General features: G+C 45.6%; 2 protein-coding genes across 2 annotated transcripts; one reads left to right on the top strand and one right to left on the bottom strand.

Annotated features, from left to right (window-relative positions):
* The first annotated feature begins 1,930 nt into the window (after positions 1-1,930).
* LOC125532920 (uncharacterized) lies at positions 1,931-7,063 on the top strand. The gene is made up of 5 exons (XM_048696777.2): positions 1,931-2,018; positions 2,096-2,158; positions 2,275-2,325; positions 5,266-6,393; positions 6,498-7,063. The coding sequence occupies exons 1-4, from the start codon at positions 1,931-1,933 to the stop codon at positions 6,267-6,269; spliced, it is 1,206 nt and encodes a 401-aa protein (XP_048552734.1). The 3' UTR covers positions 6,270-6,393; positions 6,498-7,063.
* Positions 7,064-7,803: 740 nt separating this feature from the next.
* LOC125519704 (uncharacterized) lies at positions 7,804-10,587 on the bottom strand. Its single transcript, XM_048684438.2, has 2 exons — positions 10,176-10,587; positions 7,804-9,858 (listed from the first exon to the last, which is right to left on the bottom strand). The coding sequence occupies exon 2, from the start codon at positions 9,852-9,854 to the stop codon at positions 7,911-7,913; it is 1,944 nt and encodes a 647-aa protein (XP_048540395.1). The 5' UTR covers positions 9,855-9,858; positions 10,176-10,587; the 3' UTR covers positions 7,804-7,910.
* Between the last annotated feature and the right edge of the window lie 7,625 nt (positions 10,588-18,212).

Genomic DNA, 18,212 nt, shown 5'->3' with positions numbered 1-18,212 from the left:
GGAGAGTGTAGTCTACGTACCCACGCAGACCGACGGCGGAAGTGTTGACACGACGTAGAGGAAGTAGTCGTACGTCTTCACGATCCAACTAATCAAGCACCGAAACTACGGCACCTCCAAGTTCGAGCACACGTTCAGCTCGATGACGATCCCCGGACTCCGATCCAGCAAAGTGTCGGGGAAGAGTTCCGTCAGCACGACGGCGTGGTGACGATCTTGATGCACTACAGCAGCAGGGCTTCGCCTAAACTCCGCTACAGTATTATCGAGGAATATGGTGGCTGGGGGCACCGCACACGGCTAAGGAATATATCACGTGGATCAACTTGTGTGTTCTAGGGTGCCTCTACCTCATTATATAAAGGACCAAAAGGGGGGAGGTTGGCCGGCCACAAGGGGCGCGCCAGGAGAGTCCTACTCCCTCCGGGAGTAGGATTCCCCCCCCCCAATCCTAGTTGGAATAGGATTCGCGGAGGGGGAAAAGAGAGAGAGGGGGCCGGCCACCTCTCCTAGTCCTAATAGGACTAGGGGAAGGAGGAGGCGCGCAGCCCATGTAGGGCTGCCTCTTCTCTTTTCCACTAAGGCCCATCATGGCCCATTTAGCTCCCGGGGGGTTCCGGTAACCTTCCCGGTATTCCGGTAAAATCCCGATTTCACCCGGAACACTTTCGATATCCAAACATAGGCTTCCAATATATCAATCTTTACGTCTCAACCATTTCAAGACTCCTCGTCATGTCCGTGATCACATCTGGGACTCCGAACAACCTTCGGTACATCAAAATGCATAAACTCATAATATAACTGTCATCGTAACCTTAAGCGTGCGGACCCTACGGGTTCGAGAACAATTTAGACATGGCCGAGACACGTCTCCGGTCAATAACCAATAGCGGGACCTGGATGCCCATATTGGCTCCTACATATTCTACGAAGATCTTTATCGGTCAGACCGCATAACAACATACGTTGTTCCCTTTGTCATCGGTATGTTACTTGCCCGAGATTCGATCGTCGGTATCCAATACCTAGTTCAATCTCGTTACCGGCAAGTCTCTTTACTCGTTCTGTAATACATCATCTCGCAACTAACTCATTAGTTGCAATGCTTGCAAGGCTTATGTGATGTGTATTACCGAGAGGGCCCAGAGATACCTCTCCGACAATCGGAGTGACAAAACCTAATCTCGAAATATGTCAACCCAACATGTACCATTGGAGACACCTGTAGTACTCCTTTATAATCACCCAGTTACGTTGTGACGTTTGGTAGTACCCAAAGTGTTCCTCCGGTAAACGGGAGTTACATAATCTCATAGTTATAGGAACATGTATAAGTCATGAAGAAAGCAATAGCAACATACTAAACGATCGGGTGCTAAGCTAATGGAATGGGTCATGTCAATTAGATCATTCTCTTAATGATGTGATCCCGTTAATCAAATAACAACTCATTGTTCATGGTTAGGAAACATAACCATCTTTGATTAACGAGCTAGTCAAGTAGAGGCATACTAGTGACACTTTGTTTGTCTATGTATTCACACATGTATTATGTTTCCGGTTAATACAATTCTAGCATGAATAATAAACATTTATCATGATTATAAGGAAATAAATAATAACTTTATTATTGCCTCTATGGCATATTTCCTTCATCTTGTCCATCACATCATTCTCCTAATGATGTGATCCCGTTATCAACGACATCCAATGTCCATGGTCAGGAAATCGTAACCATCTATTGATCAACGAGCTAGTCAACTAGAGGCTTACTAGGGACATGGTGTTGTCTATGTATCCACACATGTATCTGAGTTTCCTATCAATACAATTATAGCATGGATAATAAACGATTATCATGAACAAGGAAATATAATAATAACCAATTTATTATTGCCTCTAGGGCATATTTCCAACATCGTTACCCATGGTGACTACTCGTGATTCCCAATGCGATTCAGTCGAGTATTCTGATGTCCCGGTCATTGTGTGCACTATGACCTGGGTTGGTGGAGGTTTCCCATCCACTGGGTGTATACTACCCATTAGGTGTCTGTTAACGTGAAATTGACTTGCATTTACTTATTCACAGGCCTTGATATCCTTGCTTGCGAGAAGCTGAATCCTGATGTACTTCTTCCATACATCTCCCCCTGTTGGTTTGAACGGGGAGTGGAGTAGATTTTGTTGGTACCTCCACTCTTTCAGGCGTACTTTTGTAGGATTGTAGCATTGTGTGACACCTTTATAGTCAGTAAATGAATCTGGCAGGTTATTTGCAATGTATTGCAAATCTTCTGAACGCATGGTTCAGATCTTTGAGTACGTAGATCTGAGGAAGAAATGTGTTGAACATTCCACTAATTTTCTGGCATTCTTTATGGTACTTGAATTCTCCCCCTAATGCCTGGAAATGTTCCTCATTGAATCAACATACTGGCCTTGAATAACTCCCCATGTGAGGGCTTGAGGTATTGACGGTAATACAGTTATTCCTCACATAGATCCCAACTATATGTTGAGGGGCCAATGATGTATGCTGGGTGGTGATATCGGTATGCAACTGAATTACCGCAGATAGGAAATACTTGGTAGATATCCACATATCAAAGATAGAGGGGAATAATAGTATGCAGTTTGGTCATGAGCATGTAAAACTGCATGACTCCAACATAAAGTTGGTAAGTTGCAATTTCAAAGTAAAGATCATGCAATGAGCTCAATTCTTTGGATGGGATTCTACCAAACCATTTTGAGTCTAGACATTAGGACAAATTGCTAAACTTCAATCCAGGGCCATAGAGAAGGCACTCAAGGAGAATTCTGCAATGTTATCCATTTGATTTGCTTGAAATCAATGTCAGGATAATGAGTCAATGGTTTTGTGTGAATAAAGCACACACTTAAGACCATCATGTAGATATGTCTTTTAAAACCATGGAATACCTGGATAGTCTAGTCAATGGATGAGAAGAGTCACTTACCTCAACTTGATGCATTCAAGGAGTCTGAGTGGTTCAGCGTAGACTTTAAGGTGTGTGAGCCTTAAAATTAGCTTCCCTGTGTCACTTGTAGTGCACATAAAATCCAATTGTTGTTAGAAGTTAGCATCATAATAATCATAAACTATTGCAATTGCTAATAGTTTCGGTTTCAACCCAATGTCTCAATGACCAAGGCGAGTATGCCAAGTTTGTCATGTACAAGACACTCTGGAAAACTATCTCGTACGCAACATGTGCTACGGGTTGTGTTGTATGTGTAGTACAATCCAGATGATACACAGAGAATGTGCTTGCCATATTTGTTGCATATGGTAAAGAGAAGTTATTTCTCTTTGTTGTCATCATAAGTTTCTCTATGGAAACTATTTTGACGGATACCTCCATAGTTTAATAGGGTACGAGTTAAACCTGGGAAGCAATAAAGCATCCCGACGTTACTCGAGTACCCACAGGGATAGTAAATATAACTCGAGTTGAGCCAACAAATACCTCATCGCATGTAGCGATTTTAAAATATCTCATTTCTCTCAATGAGAGTGGAAACATTGGACTTCCCTGAGTTATAGAGTTTGTGGTGCATATGTCCACAAGGCACATATCATTTTTCATCGGATTAACTCCCGTAGAAATCTATATAGACATGAAGATTCTCAGTATGAAAATCACTGCCAGATATATAGAATACATACAAATGTATTTGTACCAAAGTGCTGATACAATATATTGTGATATACAATATATGATGACAACAATACTTATGTTGTTGTTATAACATCATAAATGGACATTTATATTGACCACTCAGGAGATTGAAAGACTATTCATAGTCTCCTAACATGTCGGTTGAGGCATATTCAACCATCACATTCCCGTGCCCATAGGGTCCTGTCACAGTTAGTGATGTCGGATTGAAGGTTGAAGTAAGATTCAAACCTTTGCCCTTGAGGTTCATTGTATCCTAGGAATTGCTGATACAGAATAACCAGATGCTGAGATCTGAATCTAATGCCTTATGATATATAGGACACCATTTTTCTGTTAGCGATGTGACTTTGACCAGAGGTGAATCCAGGATTGCACACATTATCCCACGAGACACAAGAGCGATCATGATGTCCATGGCCCAGATAGGGCAATGGTGGCCATTGAGGGCGAATGCCTCAAACTCTATAGCCATATGTTACCTCTATGGGTAAACCAGAGATAATTAATTTACAACCTGTAAATTAAAGACCATCATGGTTGATGTTGTAATGAACTTAGCAAAATCAATGGGTATTTCAGGAAGTTATCTTGAAACCATTAGTGTGAATCTCAAATTGCTAAATATGACACCTTGAAGATAATCTCCAAAATGGAGTAGATCTCGTAGCACTAGAGAGTACAATCCGATGAAATCAGTAGATACTCACTCATAATGCCTTATGTCATGACTTAGTAAAATGTGTGGGAGAGCACTTTGTAAAGCAATTATAATGTCAAAATGCCAAAATATAGGCTTTAACAGTTGTCATTGATAATCTGCGAAGCAGTAGATATATATGACTATCTTGTGACCCCAAGCATCAATTTGAAGAAACCACTTTAAATTTTGCATCTGTATTTGCAAGAAATTAAAAATCTTAATTGCAAATAGACGTATTAATCTCGACATGTATTAAACATGAAAATATATACATCATAGAAATATCTTGGAATACATTGTACTCAACGGAGAAACAGTACTGCAAAGGTACTGAATTTATCTTTGCAAGAGATAAAAAAATCTCAATTGCAAATAGACGTAATTTATCTCGACACGTAGCGAACATGAAAATATATTACATCAACTTAGAATCTGAAATATGTCGGTACTTAACAGAAAAAAGTACTAAAATATGTACTGATTTTAGCAGATCTAAAACAGAAATAAATTACTGCTAGAAGTGTTGTTAGGAGATTAATTGGTAATCTGCTAAAACAAATGTGCAAATGAGCAAAACGTGGCATGCTATGTTGGATGCCTAAATTCCCAGCGCATGCATATGGCCACATAAGGCAGCCCCGACCTTGTCAAAGCGAGTAGATAGGGCGATTTGATAATTTGTCACCCTTTACTTTTCTTTTCACAATTTGCCACCCATTGTCTTAATGATGGGTGGGTTCGGGCTCCACCTGTCATTCTTTGGAAGGCAAATTATGAAAGGGGGAGATAACGGATGGCAAATTATCAAATTTGCCGAGTAGATAAGGGAGAGCGGCTAGATGAAATAAACAGGTCTAGCAATTCCCGAGTCACTTCGATCCCAAATCCACAGCGCCGGCGGAGGACCCCAGCGCCGGCTGGCGGGCCGCATCACCGGCGGAGAGAAGATCTCCCGCCGCGCCCCTCCTGGAGGAGGAGTCACCGCGGAGGTGGGTGCCGGGCGCAACGCCGTTGTAGGCGCCATCCGCGAGCGCGAGCGCTGCTGCTGCGCGGCCGGAGCGGCTGCTCGACGGCTTACTCTCCAGCGGGACCGCGAGGGCCCCGGGGCGGCGGCGCGCGCCTGTGCGCCGCGAAGGCGGAGGAGTGGTGGGTGTCTGGGACGGTGCGGCAGCTTCGGCATCGACTGCCGCGGCCCAACAGGAGCCGTTCACGCCGGAGCCATAGATGAAGACGAAGGCCCCGGCCGGCACGGACACGAAGGCGAGCGCGTGACAGGCGGCGACCTCGACGACCACGGAGGTCGGAGATGGCAGCGGCGCGGCCTCGTGCTCGTCGTGTTGTCGTCAAGGACGACGATGTCGTTCCCCGGCGCTGCGCTCAACCGTCGCGTGCTCCGCGTTGGGAGCCGCCACCGTCTCGGACTGCAGCAGGCCACTGAGCCATGGTCGCGCGCAGAAGGGCGGTCTTGGCTGCGTGCAAGAGGGCGCGTGGCCGGGCCGCAGGGCGGCCGGCGTAGCGCGGCGCACGGGATCGGGGCGCGGAGGCCGGCTGGTCGACGTCGCCAAGGCCGTAGGCAGTCCGCCGGTTGGAGCCGCTTCAGCGAAGGTTCGGGCGGAGCACCACCATGTTGTGGAGCGCCAAGCCGTTGGCGGCCGCCTTCGGGAGCGTCGGCGCTCCACACATCGGGGTCGCCGTTGGTCTGCACGTCTCCGCGTGATGGATGTAGGCGGTGGAGAGGACCGCCGCCGCCAGCCGTGGCTGGCCTCGGGCGCCACCATGCCATGCGAGAGCTGTGGTCTCAGGCACAGCCGCCACGCGTACGCGACCGACCGCGGGAGCGGCCGTGGCGCGGGTAGCCATGGGCTCCCGCCACTGCTCTGCCGGAGGTCTCCGTGGAGGAGCAGCCAAGGCGCATGGACGGGGGCACCGCTAGCGATGTGATGAAAAGCAGCAGCAATTGCCGCTCGATCCAGTGCAAGAGTAAGTGTGAACGCATGGTACCTTTTTTTCCCTTTTTGCATCTCTCAATCGATGGGCTTCTTTTCACTTGCTCTTCCTGATTTACTCTTATATTTCCTGTGAAGAATCACTCCGGAAGATGAAATAGAGATCTTTGATTGATGGCAAGAGCACGCTGGCAGGCTGCAGACGCCTTTCGTCGCCTTTGCGCCGGATGACCAGGCCCCCGCGAGTTCTTGTCGTCGCTGTGCATCCTCGCCGGCCTCATTTTGATCGGTAGAGACAACGTGGCTGATAACGTGTGAAGAATCGATTGTAAAGGAACAAGAGAATCGAACAAATGATTGAATCGGTTGCCTTTATTGATGATTGACATGCTATTTATACAATGGGAACCGTCTTCGCCTCACAGGGACGCGATGGTTCGGGAGGGGCTGCAACCGACATGCCGGTTGCTAGTATCGTGGAACCGCACGGGAGCGGGGGTTATTATCTTCTTAACACTAAAGATCATTTATCCCGGAGAGGAAGAATGGGAGCAAAATGTAAGTTCTATCCTGTTTGTGCTTTTGTAGCAAAATGTAAGTTCTATCCTATTTGTTTCGTTTCTGCACTGTGTGCAGAATCTAGTGTTGTTAAATAGGACGGGTTTGACATTCAAAATAAAATAAAATAGGACGGGTTTAATTTACTGCTGCCAGTGAGAACAATGAATATTGTGCCTTTGGTCATTAGCGTTTTGATGAATAACATCCCAACCGTTTTGGCAGTACCGCTAAAGATTGTGCGTTTTGGCTTGGAAACTAACCTGAATAGCCATGGACTTTTTTTCTTTGCTATTGTCCTGATCCCTGCACCTATGTATTTGATGTGGAACCTTAAACTAAACTGCAGTACTGTTGTTCTCCGAGTTTCTTATATAAGAACACTGTCCAAAATTAGGGAACTACTACTATGATCTGGGCGGTGCTTTGAACAAAGAAAGTTTACGCCAGTGTTCAAAAAAGATAGCAAGGTTAAAACTACATAGAGCGAAGGTGCTAAGAGTCGATGGACTAAACAAAGCGAGCCCCGATTCTAGACATCATTCAAGTGTTTGCTGTGTCACTGTCATCCACCCATGATTCAAGTTTAAGCAGCTGGATGGTCAATCTTAACTACTTGGGCTACTAGCAGTAGACAGTTGCCAAAGGGGAATAACTGAAAACTCTTGCCCGATCTCTGTCCACTATTACCAGTAGACACTAGACAGTAACAATCGCTTGCCCTCTTTTGCATTCATCGCCTCATCTTTCATCACTAAGCGAACAACTTTTTAAACCTGGCACATCACAGCGTTAATGCAAATGATACCAAGATCACAGTCTACATGCTAATATTTAACTAGAGGGCAGAAAATAGGAAGAAAAGAGAAGCCATGAAGAGAAGCTAGCAGAAGAATCATGAACTTTATGTAGCTGGACAGCAATTGTCTGAAACACATCCTGGAAGAGAATAGAGTCTGTTGCCCAGCCTTAAATTGTGTTTCTAGTTGAAATTCAAGTACTGAATTTCACAGCCACAGAAATTCTGTTGCCCCTGACCTCACGTTCTTGTCTGGCAGCTCCTTGGCTGAGCTTGAAGCAGTGATCATGAGACACATTCAGTGCTTGCTCCTCACTGTTCGAGCATGAACGGATAGTTAGATAGGCAGCGACTTTCAGTTGAACTTCCTCAGCATTGCTCAGACACAACAGAGAAAGCATCAAAGGAAGTAGAGTCCATTGGTTAGAGGGCACCTCTACTGTTTGGTCTGAATCTGACAAGAGCCTTACAAATTCGGGTCCCATGTTGTCATCCCATGCCTTTACGAAACCTGTCACATGATAGCGGCTTCCTCCTGTGAGCAGTAGCTTCACCTTGATTCGGGCTTCGACTGTATCAGGCACAATCATATAAGAAATCTGTATCTTCTGACCTTCCCATTCCCCAGCAATGTCCTTGCGATGAAAACTTGGCTCATCGTCATAACTATCCACCTGCCATGACTCAACAATTGCTCCCCTCTCGTTGATCGTCCTCTGGTTGCGTCTTCTCCCTTCTCCTCCGTTTGTAGTCCTGGCAGGACTGAATTCAAGTCCAAGCGCCGTATATGCTCCGATGGGTCGCGCAGGTCCAATCAGTGCAATATCTGTCATTGCTCCGATCACCGGTGGATCACTGATTGGTCCAGTGCGTGCTGGATCATTGATCTTTCTTCTATGGATGGCCTGTGGACGATGCCAATCATGGAAATCCATCCAATCGACTTCAAAATTGGCACTCACTCTCAGAATTTGGACCCTGCGCCGTCCCCATGGAAGGGAGTCCTTGGCGGTATCGTGGCTCATCAAACCCACAAACTCCTCCACTAGGTCTCGTTGGCTGTATTGAATCTGGTTACCTCCATAAACAGCTCCTTTCTGGTTGCTATTACTTGCAGCCTTTGTTTCATGACTGGTATTGCCTTCTTGTGGCATATTTGATGCACCACCACCCTTCTGAGTCAGCCGGCTGTTAAACTTTCCTCCTCCATCAGAGACTTTGACATTCTTCTTACTTCTGTTCTTCTCTAGGTTGGCATAGTACGTGACATCTCGGTTGATTATAAGGCCTAAGACTTGCAACCCATCAGCTGGCCCCTGGATGCCCAGTTCTTTGAAACGCTCCTGCATCTTTGTCACGACAGCCTGTCCCCTCATCTTTTGTCTAACTGTGTCTAAAATCCAGTCCGTGAAGTTTCGATCCCTCCACTTAAGGTACTCAAGACAAACATCCCCCCAGGTATGTATCCAAAGCCGCAGTGGGACATTGATGAGCCTTAGATTCATTCTGTAAAACTCACAGAGCATGAAAGTGATGCCCGCTAAGTACTTCATGGCTTTCTGTTCAGCCTCACTGCCCTCCACATGAACATAACTTGACAAGAAGCAGACTGCCTCAAAGACAAAATCTTCATCACTCATGATCCTTTGAAATTCAGCTTCGAGATCATGTTTATCCTTGAGTCCGAACATCTTTGGGTACGTGACGTCCCAATTCACAAGAATGCAGTTGAGTTCCAGGGGAAGTTGCTGGGACAGAACCTCCAGTTTCTCTTTCCCTGGCAAACATAGCTTCTGACTTAGCTCATGAGCATTATGCCGGTTACCAAAACCTCGAACATATAAGTTATCGTCTCTGAGGAAAGGCATAATCCAATGATTGGTTCCTGCAGCTTGGATTCTAATATTGATCCACCTCAACGGTTGGCAGGCTTTGGTCTGCCTGTTAAGCAGAGGATGCGGACCCAAAGCTTCCAGGTCTGCAAGATCTGGATGTTCGTCTGAATGATTGGGGGACAAGAAGTTTTCTGCATGAGGATGATCTGCAAAGAGCTGTCTGGCATCTTCCTCTGAATGCCGAAACGGATGTAAGGACCGGGTCACAGTGATCGTCATATCAGGTGCAGGAAGTGTCGACATCGTTCTGCACAAATTAACATATCACTGTTAACCTTAAGCATCTTGTAAGTGCTATGTTTTGAAGGAGCAAGAGCAACATCAGCCCAGCCTATGTACAAAAATAACAGCACCACTGCACCAGCTAGCAACAGCTCCAGTTGGGCATGTCCTAACACTACCAGCAATAGGCAGATACCACAAATAGACAGATCATATATTCAGTTCAGACTTCAGAGTACATTGGCAACAAGCAAGTAACAGGCAAGCAAAAACAACACGCAAGCAACAGGTATAAAAACTAGCAGTAGATGGACACTTCAGCTCGGGAGGCGACGGAGATACCTGAGGCGCGGCGGCCGGCAGCGAGTAGATCGACGGCAAGGCGGAGGAGGAGCTCGCCGGTGGAGGAAGAGCTTCCCCAGCAGCAACGCGGCGGAGGAGGAGGATGCGGAGGACGGCGCGGTCGAGGAGGAGGAAGAGGTGGGCTTGGGGTCCCGTGCTTGTGCTTCACCGGCGGCGGGTGAGCATGGATGTCTCTGGGATTCTAGGGCAAGTGGTCTGGACGGAGACTCGGAGAGGGGACGAGGGGCGGGGCAGGAGCTTTTCCGGCGGCGGCGGCGGGGCAGGAGAGGCGCCGATTTGGGGGAGCGGCGCGAGAGGGAGTGGCTAGGGTTTCGAATGGAGCGGAAGCGAGAGGGAGTGGGGGTTGCGCGAAGGGATTGGTTCGCTCGTTTCCCTCCTCTTTCCCATCCCAAATTTCCCCTCTCCCGCTGCCAGGACGCCTCGCTTTTTTTTTCTTCTTTTTTGAGATCCCGCTCAGGGAGCTCCTACTCCGCGCCTTCTGCGCCAACTAACCAACTTGGCGCTCGCAGCAGCGCCTCGCTGGGCCGGCCCACGAACACATTACACCAGCGGACAAAAGATCCTAAAAATACATGCAGCGCTGAGAATTCGAACTCGAACTCACGTCTGTGCTTTCTAAACGCGCTCCGCTAACCACTAGAGCTACCTAGTAGCTGTCACTCTACAGGTACCTTGATAGTACTAATTAAGGATAATATGGGCTGCGTGATTCCAAAAAATTGAAAGCTCACATATTTTGAAAAAGATTGAGAATTTTTTTCAAAAAGAAATGGTCACGTATTCAAAAAAAAGTTCACAAATAATGAAAAATTTCACAAAATTTCAAAAAGATCACTAATTTAAGAAATTTTCATAGATTTGAAAAAGTTCACATGAAACAAAAATAGTTCAAGAAAATTGAATAAAGTTCACTAATTGGAGAAAAAAGTTCACAAATTTGAAAATGATCTCATCAATGTTTTAAAAAAGTTCATCGGATTTGAAAAAAGTTCATCAAATTTTGAAAAAGTTCATCGATTTTGAATATGTTCATGGACTTAGAAAAAAGTTCATTGATTTGGGAAAAAAGTACATCAAAATTCAAAAAAAGTTCATCCAATTTACAAAAAGTTCATCGAATTTGATAAATAGGTTCAGCGATTCTGAAAAAGTTCATCAAATTTTTAAAAAAACGCGCACTAAAAAAAAGAAAGATGAGGAAAAAGAAAAGGAAAAAGGATAAAAAAAGAAACCGAGCTGAGGAGCAAAGTACAAAAACAGAAAAACGAGCTACCTAATCACTATCGGGCGGGTGCTCTGGTGGCTATAGGCCCTATTTGGTTCAGCTTTTATCGATGAATTCCGCTACCGCGCAGCAAAATCTGAACCAAGGGGCAAACCCAGCAAAATCCGATTCCAGAAATCCGCTTCCAAAATCTAAACCAAAAGCGGAAGCAGTCCAGGACGTGCTTTCCAAAATCTGATTCCGCTACGGACTAAAATCTAAAAAAGCTGTATCAACTGGTTTGCCAAATGACCTACATCTTTTTCATATCAGATTTTCCACAGCAGATTTTTCACAGCTGCTTTTAAAAATCCATAGCTGAACCAAACAGGGCCATAGCCTTGCGCTTGCAACAAGTGCGGCGTGTGTTTGAATCCCCGTTGCCCCACACTTTTTGCATTCCAAAAACATGAAAAAGGAACGGAACGTGCCGGCCTATTGAGAAACGCCTTGCAGGCGCCTGTTGGCAAAACCGGTGCATAAGCGTCAAATAAGATATGCCCGAGTCCTTCTCTTGTTGAGCTTCCTTCGAAACCAGCACTTTCCCGGACTGGGCCGCATGTCGGTTCCGATCCAAGTCCAGTAGCGTGGGACACGACTTGCGCGCGAGTAGTGCTATTCGCCGCGGGGGCATCCTCCCCACCGCGCACCCCCCACCAGACTCTCGCATCCTGGCAGTGCTCCACGGCTGCTATTACAATTGTGGAGATGACGAACACATCTCGGCGGAGTGCATGAGAGACACCTGGTGTGTCTGTTGTAACGGGTTAGGCCACGTTGCACAGGAATGATGTACTCAGCGACGCAGCCTGTCACAGTTTGACTAGCCGTTGCGCCCCCTCCGGTGCTGTAGGCTCAGGTGGCCCCCTCCGGCGCTGTAGGCTTAAGTGGCCCCGCCCGCTCCCCCCCCCCCCTCCCCCCCCCCCTCCCCAGCCGCCTCACCCTCGGTGCTGCCGCCACCGTCGCCCGGCCCGCCGCCTAATGGGGTGGTACGTCTTGTCAGACCATGGGCAGAGGTGGTCAGGTCTACTGCCGCGGTCCCTGAGGCCTTCTCGGTGGGGAGCATCTCGGGGCCGGCTTTCTCGGTGTCGGTGGGTGGCCGCGTCTTAGCGATGGCACCAGCTGTGTAGGAATTGGTGAAGCATTGCTTCCTAGAGCCTTCAACGGACATCGCGCTGCTTGAGGACGACGTTTCGGGCGCCATCGTGGTGACCATCACCGGCATGCGCTCATCGATGGACCTGGCTTCGGCAACGCTGCTCTGCACTTGGAGTTCACGATTGGCCCACACGACATGTCAATTCGTGCGTACCACCCTCGAGGACTATCTCGTGCGAATAAGTAAATTTACCGGAACCGGGATGTACCAGTGAAGCATCCGCCGTCTATGTCAACATCAAGATGCACACCGTCCTTTGACTAATAAACTAAGAAATCTTTTGTGGGGTGAAATACATCTCTATACTAGCCTGACACCACCTGACCAATACGTGAACGTATGCCCCACAACCTTTTCATTTAGTCATGCATGTGTACTCCCAGACCACTCAACCTATAGTACCAACATTTTACTTTCTTGTTAGCTATTAGATGATTGATATCTCTTAAATAAATGTTTTATTTTTAAATCTTTTTATATATTTGAATTCCTAAAGACAAGATCTTTAAAACAAGACCAATATTCAATATATTTTAGCGTAGTTTGAATTTTACCGTTTCATTCGCTTTGGCATTTCAAAAAAATGGATGTATCTCATTTCAAAAAAATCCGTTTCACTTTATTTTAAAAACGGATTTCACAATTAAGAAAAAAAAATCGAGTCATTCAAAAATACAGATTTAACTCATTTTAGAAAACTAATTTTACTCATTTTAAAATACTGATTTCACTCGTATCAAAACACGTATTTAAGTCATTTCAAAGAATTAGTTTTGCTCTTTTCAAAAAGGTGATTTCACTCATTTCAACAAACTAAATTCACTCGTCTTGAACCACTGATCTCTGTTATTCCGAAACACATATTTCACTCATTTACAGAAAATATTTTACTCATTTCAGAAAACGTATTACGGTCATGTAAAAAAACAAATTGAACTACCAATTTCGCATATTTAAAACACATATTTCATTCGTTTCAAAGAACTGGCTACACTAATTTTGTAAAACTGATTTCAGTCATTTCTAAAAACTCATTTCACTATGTTAAAAAAATGATTTCACTCATATGAAAAAACTGATGTCACTCATTTCAGAAAAATAATTTCACTAAGTTGAGAAAACATATTTCACTCATTTTCATATTTCAGTTCGAAATGGGTTCCGGTCAGTGCGAAAAACTTATTTCACTCGTTTAGAAATTCTGAAATAACAAGTTTCACGTATTTCACACCCAAAAATGTGTCATGTGTATGAAAAACATATTTCACTCATTTTCAAAAATTGCTCTCACCCAATTCAAAGATCATATTTCACTAATTTTAGAAAGTTGATTTCACTCAAAGCAAATAATCGATTTCAAATATTTCAAAAAACTTATTTGATTCAATTAAAAAAATTCACTTGTTTAGTAAAACATATTTTACTCATTTAAAAAAAGTTTAAAATAATTAGTTTGACATGTTTTAGATGACTAGTTTCAAAATTCTGAAATAACAAGTTTCATGTATTTCACACCCAAAATGTGTCATGTGTATGAAAAACATATTTCACTCATTTTAAAAAATTGGTCTCGCCCAATTCAAAGCTCATATTTCACTATTTTTAGAAAGCTGATTTCACTCAAAGCAAATAACTAATTTCAAATATTTCAGAAAACTTATTTGACTCGATTCAAAAAACAATTTCACTTGTTACGTAAAACATATTTCACTCATTTAGAAAAAGTTTGATACAATTAGTTTCACGTGTTTTACATGACTAGTTTCATAATTCTGAAATGACAAGTTTCACTTATTTTCACACCCAGAAATGTGTGATGTGTATGAAAAACATATTTCACTAATATTAAAAAAAATGATCTCACCCAATTCAAAGATCATATTTCCCTATTTTTAGAAAGCTGATTTCACTCATTTCAAACGTTGAAATTTAAAATCGTTTGAATGTATTCAAGATTGATATTGTTCTAAAGGTCTTGGCTCCAGGAGTTCAAATATATATAAAGTTTTGAAAACAAATTTTTTGTTTTGAAGATATAAACAATCTAAATAGTGAAAAGAGAATTAAAAGTGATGGATTTAGAGATGGAGAGAGGAGAGATAATGTCAGAGACATGCATGTTATAGTATGTACCATGAGCAGTAAAAAGAGAAAAACAGGACCATGCATGCGCCCTTTGCAAGTGGGCCCGGTCTGATGAAATACGATGACTTAAATAGAGAAAAGAGGGGAATACAAATGTGCATATTTTGAGCTGGCAGCATGCTATTGGTGAGAGAACCACCGGTACATCCCGGCACCGATGAGGGAGTCTTGGATTAGGGGGTGTTCGGGTAGCCGGACTATACCTTCAGCCGGACTCTAGGACTATGAAGATACAAGATTGAAGACTTCGTCCCGTGTCCGGATGGGACTTTCCTTGGCGTGGAAGGCAAGCTTGGCGATGCGGATATTCAAGATCTCCTACCATTGTAACAGACTCTGTGTAACCCTAACCCTATCCGGTGTCTACATAAACCGGAGGGTTGTAGTCCGTAGGACATCAACTCCATATACAACAATCATACCATAGGCTAGCTTCTAGGGTTTAGCCTCCTTGATCTCGTGGTAGATCTACTCTTGTACTACCCATATCATCAATATTAACCAAGCAGGAGTAGGGTATTACCTCCATCGAGAGGGCCCGAACCTGGGTAAAAACATCGTGTCCCTTGTCTCCTGTTACCATCCGGCCTTGACGCACAGTTCGGGACCCCCTACCCGAGATCCGCCGGTTTTGACACCGACATTGGTGCTTTCATTGAGAGTTCCTCTGTGTCGTCACCTTTAGGCCTGATGGCTCCTTTGATCATCAACAACGATGCGGTCCAGGGTGAGACTTTTCTCCCCGGACAGATCTTCGTCTTCGGCGGCTCCGCACTGCGAGCCAATTCGCCTGGCCACCTGGAGCAGATCGAAAGCTACGCCCCTGACCATCAAGTCAGGTTTGGAAGCCTAAATTACATGGCAGACATCCGCGGAGATTTGATCTTCGACGGATTCGAGCCACAACCAAGCGCGCCGCACTGTCTCGCGGGGCATGATCTAGCTCTGTCACCGAACAGTATCCCGGAGGCCGCAAACGCACCAGCTCTGACCCTTAATTCGGGGCCAGTTGTGTCAATTGAGGATGAGCTGTTGCACGTCACCTCGGGGGCTGCGATCTCAAAGGCGATCGAGCCGAACGCCGGCCCCACACTCCGCGTGACTCACGATTCCGAGGATCCGGACTCCTCTCCGGACTCCGAACCCCCCGCGCCCCTGCCGATCGAATCCGATTGGGCGCCAATAATGGAGTTCACTGCCGCGGACATCTTTCAGCACTCGCCTTTTGGCGATATCCTGAATTCTCTCAAGTCTCTCTCTTTATCAGGAGAGCCCTGGCCGAACTGCGGTCAGCGAGGATGGGATACGGACGATGAAGAAATTCAAAGCCCACCCACCACCCACTTGGTAGCCACTGTCGACAATTTAAACGACGTGCTCAACTTCGACTCCGGAGACATCGACAGCATGGATGACGATGCAGGAGATACCGATGAAGCAATGCCCATAAGTGATCTTTCTGATCTCCACGCCATAAAATATTTTCCCCTTAAGCTTAAAGGGCCAGCCCGTCATTGGCTTAAAAGCCTTCCTGAAAACACAATTGGAAGTTGGGAAGAGCTCGAGGATGCTTTCCGAGCAAATTTTCAAGGGACCTATGTCCGCCCTCCGGATGCAGACGATCTTAATCACATAACTCAACAGCCTGGAGAATCAGCTCGGCAGTTCTGGAATAGATTCCTCACTAAAAAGAATCAGATAGTCAACTGTCCGTACGCCGAAGCCTTAGCAGCTTTCAGGCATAACGTCCGAGACGAATGGCTCGCCAGACACCTCGGCCAAGAAAAGCCAAGAACAATGGCCGCACTAACAAGCCTCATAACCCGCTTTTGTGCAGGAAAGGACAGCTGGTTGGCAAGGTGCAGCCCCAGCGACCCAAATACATCCGAAACTAGGGATGGAAACGGAAAACCGCGACGCAACAAGGACCATCGCCGGACTAAGGAAAAAAGTCCGAAGAGCACGGCAGTCAATGCCGGATTCAAAGGTTCACGACAAAATCAGACAAAACCACCCCTCCAGGATAACAGGGACGATCCATCCAACTTAAATAAAATCCTGGACAGGATATGTCAGATACACAGTACTCCCGGGAAGCCTGCTAACCCTACCCACAAAGATTGTTGGGTTTTCAAACAATCCGGCAGACTCAATGCCGAACACAAGGGGCTCGACACACCAAGCGAAGACGAGGACGAACCCCAAAAGCAGAGCACCAGGAAACAAAAGAACTTCCCACAAGAAGTAAAAACAGTGAACTTACTTCACATAACAAAACGTGCGGCGCCCATAAAGGTACGCACCACACGACCTATCCCCAAAAGGTCCCGCCACTGGTTGTCAAAACCAATCATCTTTGATCAGCTAGATTATTCTAGAAATATCAAGAATGCAGGCTGGACTGCCTTGATACTCGATCCAATAATTGGTGGACTCTGGTTTTCAAATGTCCTTATGGACGGCGGCAGTGGACTAAACCTGATATATCAGGATACAATCCATCACATGGGGATAAACCCAGCAAGAATCCGCCGCAGCAAAACCTCCTTTCAAGGGGTAACACCTGGTCCGGACACCCATTGTATGGGTTTTCTCCGGCTCGAAGTTATATTCGGCTCTGCCGATAACTTCCGCCGCGAAAAGCTGACCTTCCATATCGTCCCATTCTCAAGTCGCTATCAAGCACTACTGGGACGCGAAGCTTTTGCCCGCTTTAATGCAATACCGCATTATGCATCTCTCACGCTTAAGATGCCCGGTCCACGAGGCATCATCTCTTTGAAGGGGAAGCACTAAAGTGTGCCTCCCCAAGCGGAGGACTGTGCGGCCGCTTTGACAGCCCCACAGTAAAATGGCCTCACCGGCCAACAAACTTTGAAATAGGTCATTAAAGACCACGAATGTGGATAGACGAGTTCGGGACAAATCATCGTTGATGCAGGCTTAGTGACCATATACCCCCACTAGGGGCTCCATGCATATACAATAAGAGACAATAAAGCTCAATTTTATATATTTTACTTTATACTTTGTTTATTTTAAACTTTTATTCGGCACGACCCGTTTTCAACTCAGTTCCTCTCTTTTACAGATGAACGTCGTGCGGCGCCCGTCCAGAATACGGCACAACGGAGACACAGGCGCAGACGTGCAGTAGGGACCCGTCCTAAAGGGTTCTTTTTAGATTAAGACCATGCGTAAACCTTTTTTACTGTCTCTTGTTGCTACACATCCCCTGGTTTTTTCTGATATAACCAAGGTGTTAAAGCATTATGGCTAAGTGAAAGTGTTAAAGCTCCTATGGCTAAGTGAAAGTGTTAAAGCATTATAGTCCGGTTGCCTGGCCCGCTGCGCTATCACCTCCTTTGTAGGACCAAGACGTTGGGTTAAGTGTGAAAATGCGTCTTCTACGAGCACCCCCGCACTATGTGCGTGGGGGCTGAAGCCA

The sequence above is a fragment of the Triticum urartu genome, chromosome 1A (assembly GCF_056163025.1).
Source record: "Triticum urartu cultivar PI428250 chromosome 1A, HENAU_Tu73, whole genome shotgun sequence".
Classification (NCBI taxonomy): Eukaryota; Viridiplantae; Streptophyta; class Magnoliopsida; order Poales; family Poaceae; genus Triticum; species Triticum urartu.
Note: the sequence above shows the minus strand (reverse complement) of the source record. Positions and strands in the feature narration are given on the sequence as shown.